The 16421-nt window shown below is 33.6% G+C and overlaps 1 protein-coding gene and 1 pseudogene across 1 annotated transcript; one reads left to right on the top strand and one right to left on the bottom strand.

The window, feature by feature from the left end:
• Positions 1-22: 22 nt before the first annotated feature.
• On the top strand, positions 23-4632 carry LOC11438120 (eukaryotic translation initiation factor 3 subunit C-like; annotated as a pseudogene).
• Positions 4633-9288: 4656 nt separating this feature from the next.
• Positions 9289-13390, bottom strand: LOC25480451 (putative disease resistance protein RGA4). The gene is made up of 2 exons (XM_039826782.1): positions 9912-13390; positions 9289-9611 (listed from the first exon to the last, which is right to left on the bottom strand). Exon 1 carries the CDS (start codon positions 13222-13224, stop codon positions 10903-10905), a length of 2322 nt encoding a protein of 773 aa, XP_039682716.1. The 5' UTR covers positions 13225-13390; the 3' UTR covers positions 9289-9611; positions 9912-10902.
• Positions 13391-16421: the final 3031 nt, after the last annotated feature.

Raw genomic sequence — 16421 nt, 5'->3', positions numbered from 1 at the left:
TATGCTCTAGTTGTGAGCATGAATGATCTTCAAGGAAGCGGGAGACGTTCCGTGGTTGAAGAGGGTTTGGTGTATACTTGTGGAGCTACTTGGTGTAGTTGGATGCAAGGGGGATTGGTGGTTGACGGTTAAAGTGGCATCATCACCAATTAGAAGTCAAGGCGGAGAAATGTTGAAACTGCCTTCAAATTGTGATGCTGTGAAAGCTGAAAATCGTGGCGTGATTTTCAAAGGGGTGGCGCGATTTTGCTGCCAGAATAGATGGTTTCTGCTGAAGCAAATCGTGGCGCGATTTTGTGCAACCGTGACGCAATTTGTGGATAAGGTTGTCGTACCTTGGGTCGTACGCTTCAACTGTGGCGCGATTTTCCTAGGCACGGCGCGATTTTTATCTGTAACTGTGTACTATTTAAGTGTTTCAGCTCATTTTTGAAGGAGGATGAGAGAGAACTACAAGAGAGGAAAACTTGGGAAATCAAAGGAATTAAATTTAGGGTTAAGGGTCTTTGATTAGAGTTCTCTTGGGTTTGGAAACATTGTAAACACCTTGGGTAAGTGAAAATCATTGAGTGTCTTGAGATTGAGAAAATGGGTAGAAATTAGGTTTTGTTCTTTGTGAGCTTGTTTAAGCTAATTTCTTGTAACCTTTGTAAGAACTCATTGATAGTGGATTGGAGAGATCAATCTCTCCTCCAGATTAGGTCAAGTTGGACCGAACTGGGTCAACAATCTTTGGTGTGTTTGTTTCTCTCTTCTCTCTTTATCTTTTGCTTGTGGTTTTGAGCTTTTCACTTTGATTTCTAGATTAGATCTAGGTGCTGCTATTGTTGTTATTGCTTGAGTTCACTTTGATTTTGGTTACTACTTTCCTTTTGCTCCACACATCATAGTTGAATATTGGTGTGATTTTGAGTCCGAATTCACAACACATGCTCTTTGAGTTTTGTGAGGTTTTTTACCACATGTTTCACTCCCTCCTTTGGTAATCACCTCCACTTAATTTCAAAATTATTCCATCCCCGGTCCGGATGGTCTTGAAAGTAATTTAACTGCTATGTCCTGCCCATCTAGTAACTTTCCCTGAAAATTAAATGAAAAAACATATAAATTGAAATGCTTGTTTGTGACTTGGAGTATGCTGAGTTTTGATAAATAAAAATTACTTTGTAAACTGGACTAAAACAATCCTGGCCAAGCTTATTTTCTCAGTGAAAGTGTTTTGTTACTTTGGCAAGCTTTCAAAAATTAATCAATGATAGATACTAAATTCTGATACACTTCAGGTCTTCAATCTTGCATATGTGTTACCCTTCTGCCGAAATGAATGAATGATGATATGGTTAGTGACATAACTTCTGAAACCTGACTAATTATTTCTTCTATTACCAAAAATATTAAAAAAATAAAACGCAAAAGTTCAATCTTGGCATGACTAGAAATATGATAACAAACTATAGCTTATATATTGTATTCTTTTTTTGGATAATAAAGAATAATCTAGTATACTTTATAAGGTGACCATCCTGAAATATTATGATGGCTTTAGATCCATTACTTTATACCCTCTCACACTGCAATGTTTCCCTCCTCAAACATCCACCTGTCCAGTACTGCTTGCCCAATAACTCCTTGTTCATTGGCTCAATTCTTGAATAATCGTCCTTGTTAAAGAGTACCACATAAGATAAGAGATGTCCTGACAATGTGTTTATAAGCGGGGGTAATCCTCACGTAACAAGTCGGTTTTGTGGGGTTGTGTTAGGCCCAACCATGATTTCTAAGACTCTTCTGTTTCAATTGCTTGTTTCCATAATCTCAGTTTCCTCTATCTAGATTTCCTTGTGGATTCAAAACATAGATTCTCAATAAGGACTTGTTTGCATGATCATATGAGTAGTAAAAAGTTTCATCCATTTCTTGTATTCTCAATAAGGACTTGTTTATATAATCATATGAATAGTAAAATGGTTCATCCATTTCTTGTATTCTTAGTGAGGACTTGTTTGCATAATCATATGTGTAGTAAAAAGTTCCATCCATTTCTTCTATCTAATTGAAGAATGCCATGGATAATAATGACTGGGGAAGGTTGCAAGAGAGCATTAACAAGATCAACAAACAGCTTGAGAAATTCAGGTGTGTTTCTGAAAAGGTCCCTAAACTTTATATCAGGACTCTATGTAATTCTAGAAGACTTTATGGCCATTGCTTTTCGAGATAAGGATGTCATAAAGATGATGCCCAAATTGAAGAATAATAATAAGCAGTATGAGGACTTGATTAACAAGAAGTTACGGCGAGGACTCTGACAAAGAATATTAGAGCCATGATAAGATTATCGATGCTGATCCATCCATCACATGGGACACTTTTAACAAGAAGTTCAAAGATCTTGTGGCGGCTAGGAGAAGGAATAAAACTGGAAGGTTTGAACAAGTTGAACAGTTACCTACCTATCAAAATTGGCTATAATACCTGCATAAAAGCTGCAAATTCTTTTTAGTGTGGTTTCTGCAAAATTGGCTATAATACCTACCTATCAGTTTGATGTTAATTCAAGCCTCGTTGGTGGGCATGTGCTTATATGTGTGGAAAAAATGTGTGCAGAATATTTTGGTCATTCTCGATATTCTAGCGCAGCAACCAAACATAAAGGCTGATGATTCAGTTGAGCCAGATGAGAATTAAACTAAGTTAAGGGTCCGACTATAACGGACCAATTCGTGTTTGGCGAAGCTTAGTTGATTTCTTAGAAAACATAAATGCTGAGTTTCTTACATGCGTCAATATGTTGAGAGGCTCCAGGATGAACCTATGTTTGTTGTTCTTGCACAGATGGTCCAGGAATATCTTGTTCAAAAGGTTCTTCTAATGTTGCCTTGTCGAGGGTTGAACTCATTTACTACAAACCTCAAGAGGTTTAAGTGGCAATGAGAACATTGGCTGACCCGGAGAAAGCAGGACCGTGATCTGTTGCGTATGAATCATTTGCAAGAAACTGTTCACCACAAGGACGTTTCAACACAGATACATTTTAACAGGGCTATGTCACAGTTAGGCCTATGTGCTATTCGTGCTGGGCTGGTTTCTGAAGCACATGACTGTCTGAACTTTATTCTGCTGGAAGGTTGAAAGAATTGCTCGCACAAGGAGTTGCGCGGAGTCGTTATCATGAAAAGACTCCAAAACAGGTACTAAATCCTATCTTTTTTAAAATGTATGTGCTTACAATATATGATGTTCAGTAATATATAATTTTAATAGATCCAATGTCACTGTTCAAAGAAATTCCTGTTTGATTTTTCATAGAAATAGTATTGATCAGTTTTAATAGAAATTCCTGTTTGATTTTTCATAGAAATGATTTAAAATCAATGTTGATCTGAACTGCAGATTAGGCACATTATTTCTCTTTACATGGTTTATCAGTTTTGAACAGAAATCTGATTTGAATATTAGTTGCATATTTCCTTGTTCTCTTTTCTGCTGAATTAATTACATTTGAAATTTGGTCAATGCTCTGTATTTTATGTGATTACATTATGCGTTAAACATCACAAAGGCATGAACACCTTGTTCGTTTGGATTAATCAATGCTTAATTTCTTTAGAAACATTCTGTAGTACCCTTCCTAAATCCTTTACATGCTTTGTTGAAAATTGTAAATTTACAGATTCATTTTTTGCATCTTCTAATAATCTCACTCTGTCTTCGATTCTTATAGTCTTCAATTATTAAGTTTTCTTTCATTTGAATCATCATATTCAATTGAGTAAATCTCTTTTGCAATTTGTTGCTAAGCTAAGCATGCGTTTATTTACTTATCTTTCAGGAAAGGTTGGAAAGAAGCCGACAGATGCCATATCGTATGCACATAAATCTTTAGCTACTGGAATCAGTGTATCTAATATCTGATATGCTATTGGAAGTTTTCAATATTGCAGCCAATATTCATGACGTGAAGCGTAAGATCATCAGTAAGAATTTCAGTCGCTTGCTCGAGATCAGTGACAAAAAACATTCAACGGTTCTCCCAAAAATGTTAAGGATGGAGAATTCCACAAGGCTTTTGACATTATTGCATCTCTTGATGTATGGAAATTTGTGAAAAATCGAGATGCCGTGCTAGAAATGTTGAAGGACAAAACCAAGGAGGAGGCACTCATCAGGACATACCTAATCACTTTCTCTTCATCGTATGAATCTGAGTGTGGATCAGCTTGCAAATTTTTTCAACCTCTCTTTCTCGTGTTCATACTTAATAGTATTGTCAGTAGGAATGTGATGAATGACGAGCATAATGCAAGGTGGGATCAGCCATCTGGGTGCATTGTGTTCCGAAATGTTGAACCCTCTATGGTGCAGGCTTTGGCGTTCGAGTTGACTGAGAAATTATCCATCCTTGCTAAGAGTAATGAAAGAGCTACAGAAGTATGATTAGGAAGTGTCAGTTGGATTGCACTGCCGCTCCTTCAGGTGGCAGGCGTGAAGACATGTCCTATTCTCAAAAGCTTGGGGGAGTTTGTGCTTAACTAATGTTGCATTTACTTCTCATACTCATTATCAACATTCTATTTCTCTCTTCTTTTTTGTCCAGTTTATTATGCACTCCATTTACGATATGTTTGTTTTAAGAGAGCTTGAAACTAGAGCTACGAAATTATCCTGATTGGTATAGAAACTAGACATATAATTTTTGTACCGCATCAATTTCTCGCCTATACCTCGTTTACTTTTTCTTTACAATCTTCACAGAGGCAAAGAAATGTACGAGAAACATTTTCACTTATTTTTGGTTATATTTTTTCTATAGCTTTTGGCTTTTCCTTTTTTCTCTAATCACATCCAAACATTCTGTTAAAATACTGTCAGTTTATTGCTTATTTTGTTATATGTATTTTCAGTTGAGTATTTCCCAAGTACTAAGCACAATGCATAAAAATTCAACATTACATAACATAGTACTTATTATCCAGTTCACACAAGTTCACCGCTAAGAGAAACTGCATATGAAATGTAGGTGACGAAAAGGAGAAATTGCAGGAACAGATGTGAATGGATAATATAACAGTTCAACAGTAAAGTGTTAAGCCAAGAAGATCCAATGCATAAGATGGTTTGTTTTTTAGCGTTAAGCTAAGTAAAGAGTTTTATGAAACTTGATAGGAATTTAAGATCTTTAATAGACTTAAGAGGAAATTGAACTGTGATGAATGTCTTGTGTTAAAATTTACTTGCAGTTAAAACTGAATTATAGAGATTCATCCTAACCTGGCATAAAAGATAATTTTAGATAAGACGAAACAATCAATTGCATCCTAACCTGGCATAAAAGATACTCATTCTCTGCATATTATTATCATTCTTGTCCATGTGATTTTGTGTGTAACATAATGCAAGCTGATCCTACACATCCTTTGAAAAAGAAAAGCTGATCCTATATTTTGTTATAACTTGTTGAAAAGATTACAGCCACACAACACAATCTATGAAAGTATTTTGTTAGTATTCAAAAATCATGTGGGGCTAGACCTACACATGCCCAATCTATGAAAAGCCGAAATGCATGCATGATGTTATGGTTAGTGACATAACTTCTTAAACCTGACTAATTTCTTCGATTACCAAAAAAAGTAAAGAAAATTAAATTCAAAAGTTCAATCATGGCATGGCTAGATATAACATACTATAGATTATATATTATAAAACTTTGGCTAAAATATGGTATTAGCCTCTGCAAATATGTCTCGTTTTGATTTTAGTCCCTGTAAACAACAAATTTTGTTTTTGGTCCCTGCAAATTTTTTTGTTTTTGAAAATAGTCCCTGGAGGGACTATTTTTAAAAAAAATTTACAGGGACCTTTTTTAAAAACAAAATATTTTGCAGGGACCAAAAACTACAAAATTGGTTCATAATGTGACACGTATGTAAATCATCACAAAAGTGGGGTCAAGTGTAACGCCCTCTCTAAGTATTTGATTATTTTAAATGAGTTTAGAATATACTTATATGATTTGTGTGATTTATATGATTTATTTTGATGAGTGATATTTTGTTATGATATATGTTATATATTTATTAATATAATATATATGTTATTTGATTTAGATATATATATATATATACATGCTATTTGATTTAGAAATATAATATATGCTATTTGGTTCAGAAATATATATGATTCGTTATAGAAATATACATGATTTGTTTTAGAAATAAATGTGATTTGTTATAGAAATAAACGTTATTTATTATAAAAATATATATGATTTGTTGCAGAAATAAATGTGATTTGTTATAGAAATAAACGTTATTTATTATAAAAATATATATGATTTGTTGCAGAAATAAATGTGATTTGTTATAGAAATAAACGTTAATTATTATAGAAATATGTATGATTCGTTGTAGAAATATATATATTCTGTTATAGAAATATATGTATGATTTGCTGAAGAAATATATGTCATTTGCTGTAGAAAATAAAAATGATTTATTATGGAAATATATATATATATATTTTGTAGTGATATATTTGTTATTTATTATTGTTATAGAAATATTTTATATATAAATATATAAATATATATATATATATATATATATATATATATATATATATATATATATTAGAATAGAATATTGAGATTTTGGTAGGCAATCTAATATATTTTTGTACTGAATAATATATTTTTGTACTTAATATAATATATTTTGGTACTCAATTGATATATTTAATTACTAGATCTAATAGGTGCATTACTTGTTTCCAAAGTTTCTCACTTATTAGTTGTAAATTATCTCTATAAATAGAGAACTCACACAGTGCATTCTACACACCGAAATTCACAGTTGATGCTTCCTGTGCTTTTATTTGAATTTCAAATTGCAATCTGATGCAGAACCAACAAAAACAACAAGTAGTGGTAATTGATTTGAATGAATCTCTTATTTTTATTCCTTTTGCTTTTTTCTTACTACATCAAATATGGTGTAATATTAGACTTATATTGAACAATGTGTTCAGAGGATAGACTGAGAGCATGGAAGCAATTTATGGAATATTTTATGGATTTCAATGTCCGGAGAGATTTTGACAGCATGATTGAAGATATAGACGTGTAACGCTCTGATTGAAAGATTTGCTGTATTTATTTGTATCTTTATTTATTTATTTTTAATAATCATGTATCCATTAGTTTTTCTCTTTTTCGTGGAAAATGTTTGGCCAAATTGATGTATGGTTCAGTTATTTTCTTACAAATTTGAAACTTCAATTATCTATTGAGAGCGTGTCCTACATATATGATACATTTATAAATTGAAGTTTAATTTCATAATAATAAAATACTATTTCATAAGAGGTGTCTTATAAATGGGATCTTAGAAAATATAAAATATGAGTGGTTATTTGAATGGGAGAGAACCAAGCTCTCGAAACTGTGTCTGTTTTCTATGAAATATTTTAATTCTACAGCAGTGTAAATGTTTGTATTCAATTTTCTGTTTGATACAACTTTCTTTGGAGTTTCATTGATAAAATTGTTGTTATTAATCAATTTATCAATTTCCACTACCAAAGATATTTTCCTCATGCGTTCGCAAGCAGGTTTGTTGTACATGATTCTGCACTCAGCATCTCCACTTATATACTTATAAAAACACATTTTTAGAGAGTACGTTATATGGATCACTAGGATGTTTGAATTTCTGTATTACTAGGATGTTGGATGTTACATTTGAGAAAGAAACATATGTGGATCAAACAACCTTTTTGTGTGTATCCCAAGATTGCCATTCTCTTCTACTTTTGATAATGACTGACCCCAGAAAATCCTTCAGTGGTTGGTTTCTGTTCGCGACCAATACAACAATAGATTTAGACATGTTTGTGGAAATACGTGTCTAAACATTTTGCCATAAATGTGAGTAATAAGGATAACGAGGTAGCTATAAATGATTAAACATTTTACTATAAATGAATATCATTCAAACAAGAAAGAGGTGAATCCAAATGTAGGATCAGCTTGTTTTGTGATTACAGAGACGTATGAAAATAATTGTGAAAATAGAGGTGTGAAATTCTGCTTATTGTTGTGTTTTTAGATAGTTTTATTAGGATAGAGGTGTAGTTTTTTTCTTTTTTATATAATAAACTTAACTGATTTCATTTATAAAAATGTTCTCATTACTAATTGGCCGCCCTTGCAAGGGTAGGAGCAGCCATATTCGTTTTCTCCTAACACACTTGACCTCAAAGTTTAACTGAAACGATGAACAATAACGCTAAATTGAGACGAGCCTTGGACATTCGAGTAAATAGCATTCACAAGAAATTGAGAGTCACTCTCTAACAAACTTGATCAAAACCTCTATTGGATGCAATCTTCATCGCCTTTAATAAGGCCACTGCTTCACCTTCAACGGTAGAGAGTCTAGGCCATTTCTACTACATTCGGGCCAAAATAAACTGTCCCGGATATGGCCACAAATGCTGCAATTGTAAAAAACCCAATGGTGTATGAAACCTATGGTTTTGAACCACTTAGTTTATTGCAGTGGTAGTACTTGGTTTATATTGCAGTAATTGATGGATATTTCTTCGTTTAAATGATGGTAAGATTGATCGAGATTGGTTTAGTGGAATTTGTAGTTTTTTTTTTTGGGGGTATAGGGCCGGAACGATGCAATTTAGCTTCTTTTTAAAATTAGGCAAGCTATAAAATGTTTCTAAAAATTAATGAAGTGTGATTGAATTGTTATATGATTATATATCATAGAAATTTTGTAACTTTTTAAAATCTCAAATTTATATTAAAATATGAGCCTAGTCCTCCAAAATCTCGCTCCCAAACAGAGCTTTAATGTTTTGGACTGTATTTTTTTGCCTCTGTTGTTGCTTGTCCTGATTTTCATTTGTAAGTTAGATGTTTTGTGCCTGTGAGTTCTGAACTATATAAATTAACCAATTTTTCCTTTAAAAAATTAAATCTTTAATGACAGTGTAATATTTTTTTGTAGCTTTTTAATGAAATCAGCAGAGGAAATTTTACTCATAAACATCTTTCTGCGTATGGTAATTGATTACCACATGTTACTGGTCCGAAAAATGTAATTTTTTCAAGTAATCTGAATGTGTTTTGTGTACTATTGATTAAACATAGTTTGAATTGATTGTAACTAAAGGGAAAAATCAGAAATGCAATATTGAATAGAGATTTTATAGGTATTCTACCAGCTAGCTTACGAGTGGGGCAAAATATCTTTGCTGGTACAAATTGATAAATTCACTGAATAATAACGATTTTATTGATGAAACTCAAAAGAAAGTTGAATCAAACAGAGATTGAATACAAACATTTACACTGCTGCAGAATTAAAATATTTCATAGAAAACAGACGCAGTTTCACTAAGTTTCGAGAGCTTGGTTCTCTCCCATTCAAATAACCACCAATTTTGGTATATAGGAGTGGTTTCTATTTATACCATTAGGTTCATTTAGAATGCATCGACTATTGTGTTAAACTCGTCCTCTGATGACATATAGTATGGCTCAGCATTACGGTGCAACAAATGCACTTCCTTCTTCCAGTGTGAATAATTATTCCCTGCATTTAGAGTTCCATCAACCAAGTCAAAAATCATCATACATTAGTTTAGGAAAACCAGATATATGAAGCAGTAACTCAGACATAGATATTGGACACTATACCGACACAAAAATGTAGACACAAATAATAATCTGAGAAAAGAAAAGTGATTCAATTTAACAACATATGACGGTGTTGTGCAGGTATCTTTGTCAGACACAGGACAAGCCTTGTATCTGAAGTGTCGGTGCTACAAAGAACTATATATAGTTACCAAAAAAAAAAAACATGAAAAAAGCTAGGGATTTGTTTGATTACTAAAGTGAAGTTCTGCTTCAGTTAACTCCAGTTCAGGAACGTGAGATATCTTATGCCAATCTTCCCCGGTTCCTTTCTTGCATCGCTTCTCCAACATAGGGCATCCAACAATAAGCAATGTATGCAAGTTTGTGAGGTTCTGAAAGCTATTTGGTAGCGACATTACATTTGCACATGAAAAGATTTCTAATCTTTGAAGAGAAGTCATGGCTCCCAATGATTCTGGCAGGTAATGAAAGTGTGCTAGACTCAAATTTTGTAGGGAGGGGATATCTTCTAAGCCCTGTAATATCCTGCTGTTTCCGCTGAAGCACCTAAATGACCCTTGACGAAGGGAAGTTAGCTTGTTCATATTACTTGGTAAAACAAGTCGTGGACAAAAACTGATTTCAAGTCTCTCAAGACAAGCCAATTCTCCCATACCTTCCGTCAAGGATATTAATTTATCACATTGTTGAATGGTCAAAACTCGAAGAGAAATTAAACCTTGCATCGCATGCATCGAGAAAGACTCAAGTTCATCACAATTTGAAATCCGAAGCTCCTCCAGGGCACTAAGATAGCACAGATCATCCGGTAATACCTTGAGATTTTTGAAGTGTATGATAAAAAGTGACTTAAGTTTATGCATATTACACACAATTCCCTTTGGGAATAAATCCACAACTTCAATCCAACGGCAATCAAAGAGGAGCTTCCACAACTCGATGTTTATTCCACCAGAATCAAGGGTTTCAAGAGATGGAAGGGATGGCAATGCCAACTTGGGAACACTTGCAATTCTTAAGTAGGAAAGTTGTGGTAGCATCTCTACCCCTTCAGCTTTCAACATCCTCTCTAAGTTTGGTAAACCCCGCAGAGTCAAATACTTCAACGAAATGAAAGCCCTCTTGGAAGAAGATTCATATAAGTCATCATCAATGTACTTTAAATCTCTCATTCCAGATACATAAAGAGTGGTTAAACAAGGTAATTTACCAAGTGGAGGAAGTCACTGACAGTTTTTACAGTTGTAGAGTATAACATCAACTAACCTCTCCAAGATAGAAGTATTTCTCATCCAATGGGGAAAATGTATTCCCACATAATCCTTCACCCCAAAACCCTTAAGACCTGTGGGAGGTTCAAGGACTTCAAGTACTCGCTCAACATTAGTATCAATGCCTTTGGAATTAGCGTCACTACCCCATGATAGGTATAAGCGATTCAACTCCTTTTTACCAATCAAATTAGCTTCTTTAGCATCCCATTCACTTGACACATTCTCAAGGCCTTTGATGTGTAGCTTGCCTCCTAATTGTAAGTCACGTAACTCTGCTAAACCGAACCCCATCTTCGAACCCACGATGAAAGTGCTCAATGTTTTTAGACAAGTTAACTTACTAATTTTGGAAGGCATTGATACTAATGAATTGCAATTTTTAATCACAAGATGCCTAAGAGATTGTAACTGTGTCAAATGGTTGGGAAGGCTGGATAGATCATCGCAAATATCGAGTTTTAGTATTTGCAAATTCTGCAACTTACAAACAGACTCAGGCAAGGTTTTGATCTCACTTTCAAAAAGTTCCAAGTACCTTAGATGTGTTAAGCTCTTTAATGTGGAAAGATTCAAAGAACTTGTACGTAATGCTCTAAGAGGAGTGGTAGATGGAAATGAACATAAATTTTTGACGGGGATATCTAACTCGAGAAAAGTTCGTAATGATTCAGCTTTCTTGAAAGGGATAGTGTTGTAGTTGAATGGTTTATCAAACTTACCAAAGGAGCAACTTATATGGTGAACTCTGCTAGATAAATTAGTCAAGCTTGCAACCCCAGAAGCCACACATTCTTCTCCCATAATAGATTGAGCCAAATCATGAAATAGATCATGCATTTTGAAAGTAACATTACCCTTTTCATCGGTTTTGATTTCTTGAAAAAATGACCTCGCATATAATTCATTCCACACTTCATTGCCAACATTCTCCACCTCTATATTTCCTCGGGGGGAGATAAAACCATTAGCCAACCAAAGATAAATTAGTTGTTCCTTCAACATTTCAAAATCCTTAGGAAAAATAGCACAAAAACTAAAACAAGGCCTCAATGATAATTTCAAATTAAAGTAGCTTAGTCTCAAAGTAGACATGACAGGATTATCTTCGGATAATTTCCAAAAGTTACTTTCCTTTACAGCTAGCCATTGATATTCCTCTCTTTGAAAGCGCAAAAGGCTTCCCAATACTTTGGCGGCAAGAGGAGAACCCACACATTTTCTCACTAACTCCTTGCCTATTGCTACAAGCTCTGGGCGCTCTTCTCTATTTGCTGCAAAAGCATGTTGTTTGAACAAACACCAGATGTCATCATCAGATAAATCTACCAAATGATGCGTCGGATAAGTTCCCATAATGGATGCAACAATGTCAAGTCGGGTAGTAACCAAAACTGATGCCCCTTTCGCTGCATTTCCACGTTGCAACAAATGCTTGAACTTATTCCATTTCTCTTGATCTTCATTCCACACATCATCAAGAACAAGTAAATACCTTTTGTTTAGCAAAATTTCTCGAACCTTTTTTTGCATTGATTCTAAAGACGAGAGTTCTGGATTTTTTCCAACGGTGGATTTTATGATGGACTCCAAAATTTTCATCATACTAAAATCATCAGAAACACACACCCATATTTTCAAATCAAAATGAGTATTTACCCTTTCGTCATTGAAGACCACTTGAGCAAGTGTTGTTTTTCCCAATCCACCAACTCCAACAATGGAGTAGACCGAGAGTTCTTCACTATCGATAGCATGGCTTACAAGAACCTCGACAATTTTCTCTATATCATGATCTCTTCCATAGACTTTCGGTTCAGTGATGACAGAAGTAGTTTGCCGCCATTCATCATCTCCTCGTTGGTGCTCCTCCGTGACTTTCACTTGTAATCCATACTTGATCCTGCCTTCGGCAATTTCATCAATCTTTTTAGCAACCTCTTTCATCCTCTTTCCAATGGCACGCTGAGCCAAAATCTTCTTAGGATGGAAACGGGCAATCCACTTGTTGTCTCCATGTGCTTTTGATGTTGTTGAACAATCATCCAATATATCATCAAGAACATGAGCAGCATCAGCCAGCTTCTGCAGCCAATCTTTCACAGCACGGCTTGTTATTTGCTTCTCTTCAGCATCTTGGAGGACAGCACGAATTGCGGTGAGATTTCCACATAGCTTCTGAGTCAATTCTCCAACACCCAAAAAGGTCGAAAGCTCCTCTCGAACAAAAGATATGAGGTTTTCAATCACGATTCCAAGTAAAACATCAGTCATTTTGTAGGTACGAGAACAGAAATGAACCAAAATTTGGACAGTGAGGATATGAATCAATGTTATCTTTAGGAAGATGAATATGCTAAATTATTTGTTTTCAAAGATTATCTATAAAGATTCCTCTAGGAGTGTGAAACTTTTCAAACTTGGCTGGCTCCTCTAAAAAGCAATAATTATCACAAGTTGTGAGGATAAAGACAAGTTGTAAAGCTGTCTGAGGATAACAACAATACTAACAATTATTAATTATTATTATTATTATTATTATTAGTTCTATAATATTACAAGTTGTGAGCAGAAAACAAATGTGGGAATCTTATCGATAATTAGTGCTATATATAATACTCCCTTTGAGTTCAAATATACACAAAAAATATCAAAAAAAGTTGATGTATTTAGTTCAAGATTTGGATCAAATACATCAACTTTGTTGAACCAATTTTCCTTATATTTGAGACTGGAATATATTCCTATCAATGCAATACTAATAGTTTCAACATTATACTCCTCCTATCACTTTGAAAGATGATAAAAAATGATAATTAGGAGTTAGGAGTGGACTGTAATATTTCATTGTATAATACTAGTAATTCACATTTATCTTTCGCTTATCATTTATTATTCTTTTGTTTAGTCTCTAATAAAGACCAAATATATAAGTTATTCAACAAATATAAAAATTGAAATACTATTTATAAGGAGCAAGTATATCATGATAATCTAAATTGTCCATATTTTTTAAAAGACCAAATTAAACTCTTTAAGTTATTTTATAATAACATTTTATCAAGATCAACAATTATCGTAGTTTTTCCCTTATCATATCTTCCCTCGTTATATTGCTCTTTCTATTTCCATTGATTTCACCTTGAACATCCTCGTCGGTTATATTTTTACAAATCTACAAATGTGACCAATATTTTTGCAGTGAGTGCAAAAATCTAGTAAGTTTCTGTTATCAAGTTCCACAAAATATATAATTCCTCTTTGTGGAAGCAGCATCAGAGGCTAATGGAGTCCTTACACTACTGTCTATTGCAAACAATATCTTTGGACGTTAATGCTCTTGTGAAAGGCCATAAAATTTTACACTAACACGTGCTTAGGTTCTTTGTTGCAATAACGAATTGAAATCTCCGATCCACACGAAGATATTCATAAATCCACAGTTTAGATTCCAAGAACCAATGGAATGAACTCTCCTAACAACCTCCAAGTTTGAAAATGATAGTTCATAGAATCCATTTCCTAGTGAAATCACTCCTCACTTTAACAAATCCTTCTAATGTGGATTGCATCTTTTGACCAAACGATCCTTGCATGAAGGTTGTGTTTGCATGCATCAAAACCACCAAGATACTCATATTCTTGGATAGTTATTGATAATTCATCGTCGTTGATAGGGTCGTTTCTGAGATTTGGTGGCCTAAGGACGAACCTACAATTTGGATACTAACTAATAAATATATATAAACATCAAACTTGATAGAAAAAACTAAGGAAATTTTTTTAGACCTAATAGGCCTAGGCCTCATGAGCCCTTCCAGAGGGCACCTGAGCCATTTTTAGAGGGCTTAGAGCCTCTGTAGAGGGCTTTTAAGCCTTTAGGAATATTATGACGGTTCACCATTATATCATAAATGTTTCACTTTATTTTATTTTTACTTTCATTGTTTGTTTATGTATACCATGCATGCTTTAAATATTTCATTTCTTCTGAAAATGGTCATCAATCAGGGAAGGGAGGGGTACGTTATTCGCAAGTGACAAATATATTACTATTAAAGATGAATGGAGGATGATACAGGGAGCCTATAAATGACATTTTAATGTTAAGGACATAACAATAATAGAACTGGATGATTGGTCGGGTTTTGTAACCTTTTCGTACGTTGGCTCATGGTCACAACAATAATGCTTGGTGAACGAGACATTTACAATTAGATTTTCGTTCTTTATTTCTCTTGGTTTTTATATTTGTTCAATTCAAAGGCATTTTAATTCAAATTTTGTTGACATTTGATTATACAATTTTTCAATTCTGAAGTGTATGATGGTTTGGATTTCGACTCGATTTAAAGTCGACAAATGAAAAAAATAAGAGGAAAATTTAAATCAAAAGAAAAAATATGTTGAAACCATCTATACAAAATGAATCATAACAAGTGTTGAGGATCTTTTGCTTTTGCCATATTATCGGTTTGACGGGGACAAATGTCAAAACTTGATTCAGCAAGGATGAAAACATCGGTATTAATCAAAATTCATTAATGGATCGCAACAACATATTAAAGTGGACATGTATCATCTTACATTTTTTAACAAGTTTGATTTTTTATATCAATATATGTATTTCTTTTAATTCTGATAATTTTGTTCAAAAAATATGTATAAAAAAACCAATATTTAACAAAAAAAACATAATGTTCATGAGTTGAACAGGTTAACGCATTAGAGAGATAGGTCAATAGGACAGTTGTATGGTTGTGTTATGTGTAGCCATGAGAGAGAGGTAGAGAGATATTTGAATCCTATGATAGGAAATGTCGATAGGTGAATGAAAAAAAGGAAAGGGGTGGCTGTAGCAGGGGCTCTTCCCTTCTATTTCTCCAAGATTTCTCAAACAAGAACATCACTTATATGCTCCGGTTTATAATTAACATTCCACTTGCTATGTTACATTGACTTTTCAATGAAAAATATCACAAAGTATGAATAAGTGATATGATTAATGTGTAAACATTCTTTCACTCTTTTTGAAATGTCTTCGTCCTTTGCAAGACTTGGATGTGTTATCAAAGTTTTGTTCTTATTTCTTTTATTGGTTTTCTTAGATTTTCTTAATTTTATATTTTATGACGGACTAAAATGGCTCGAGAAATAATATAAAGCATATGTGTACTGGTTTTGTAAATTATGTTATAGATGAGAAAAATTTAATGTCTTCCTCAAACCCACCCCATAAATATCACACATTTTTTATGCATATTCATCCTCCATAGATAGATAGATGGGTATGCATCACAAAACTAAGTACTCCATGTTAAAGAAATGCATGAATTATATATCTTACATTTTTATCAAATTTGATCCTTCTTCTTTGATCAAGTTTGATTATTCTTTTAGTTCTAATATTTTTCTCTAAGATATATCAAGAAAAACTAAACCAACATTGATGTTGAAAAACATATTATTTA

The sequence above is a fragment of the Medicago truncatula genome, chromosome 6, assembly GCF_003473485.1.
Source record: "Medicago truncatula cultivar Jemalong A17 chromosome 6, MtrunA17r5.0-ANR, whole genome shotgun sequence".
NCBI classification, from domain to species: Eukaryota; Viridiplantae; Streptophyta; class Magnoliopsida; order Fabales; family Fabaceae; genus Medicago; species Medicago truncatula.
The sequence above is the reverse complement of the archived record's forward strand: the minus strand, read 5'-3'. Positions and strand labels throughout refer to the sequence as shown.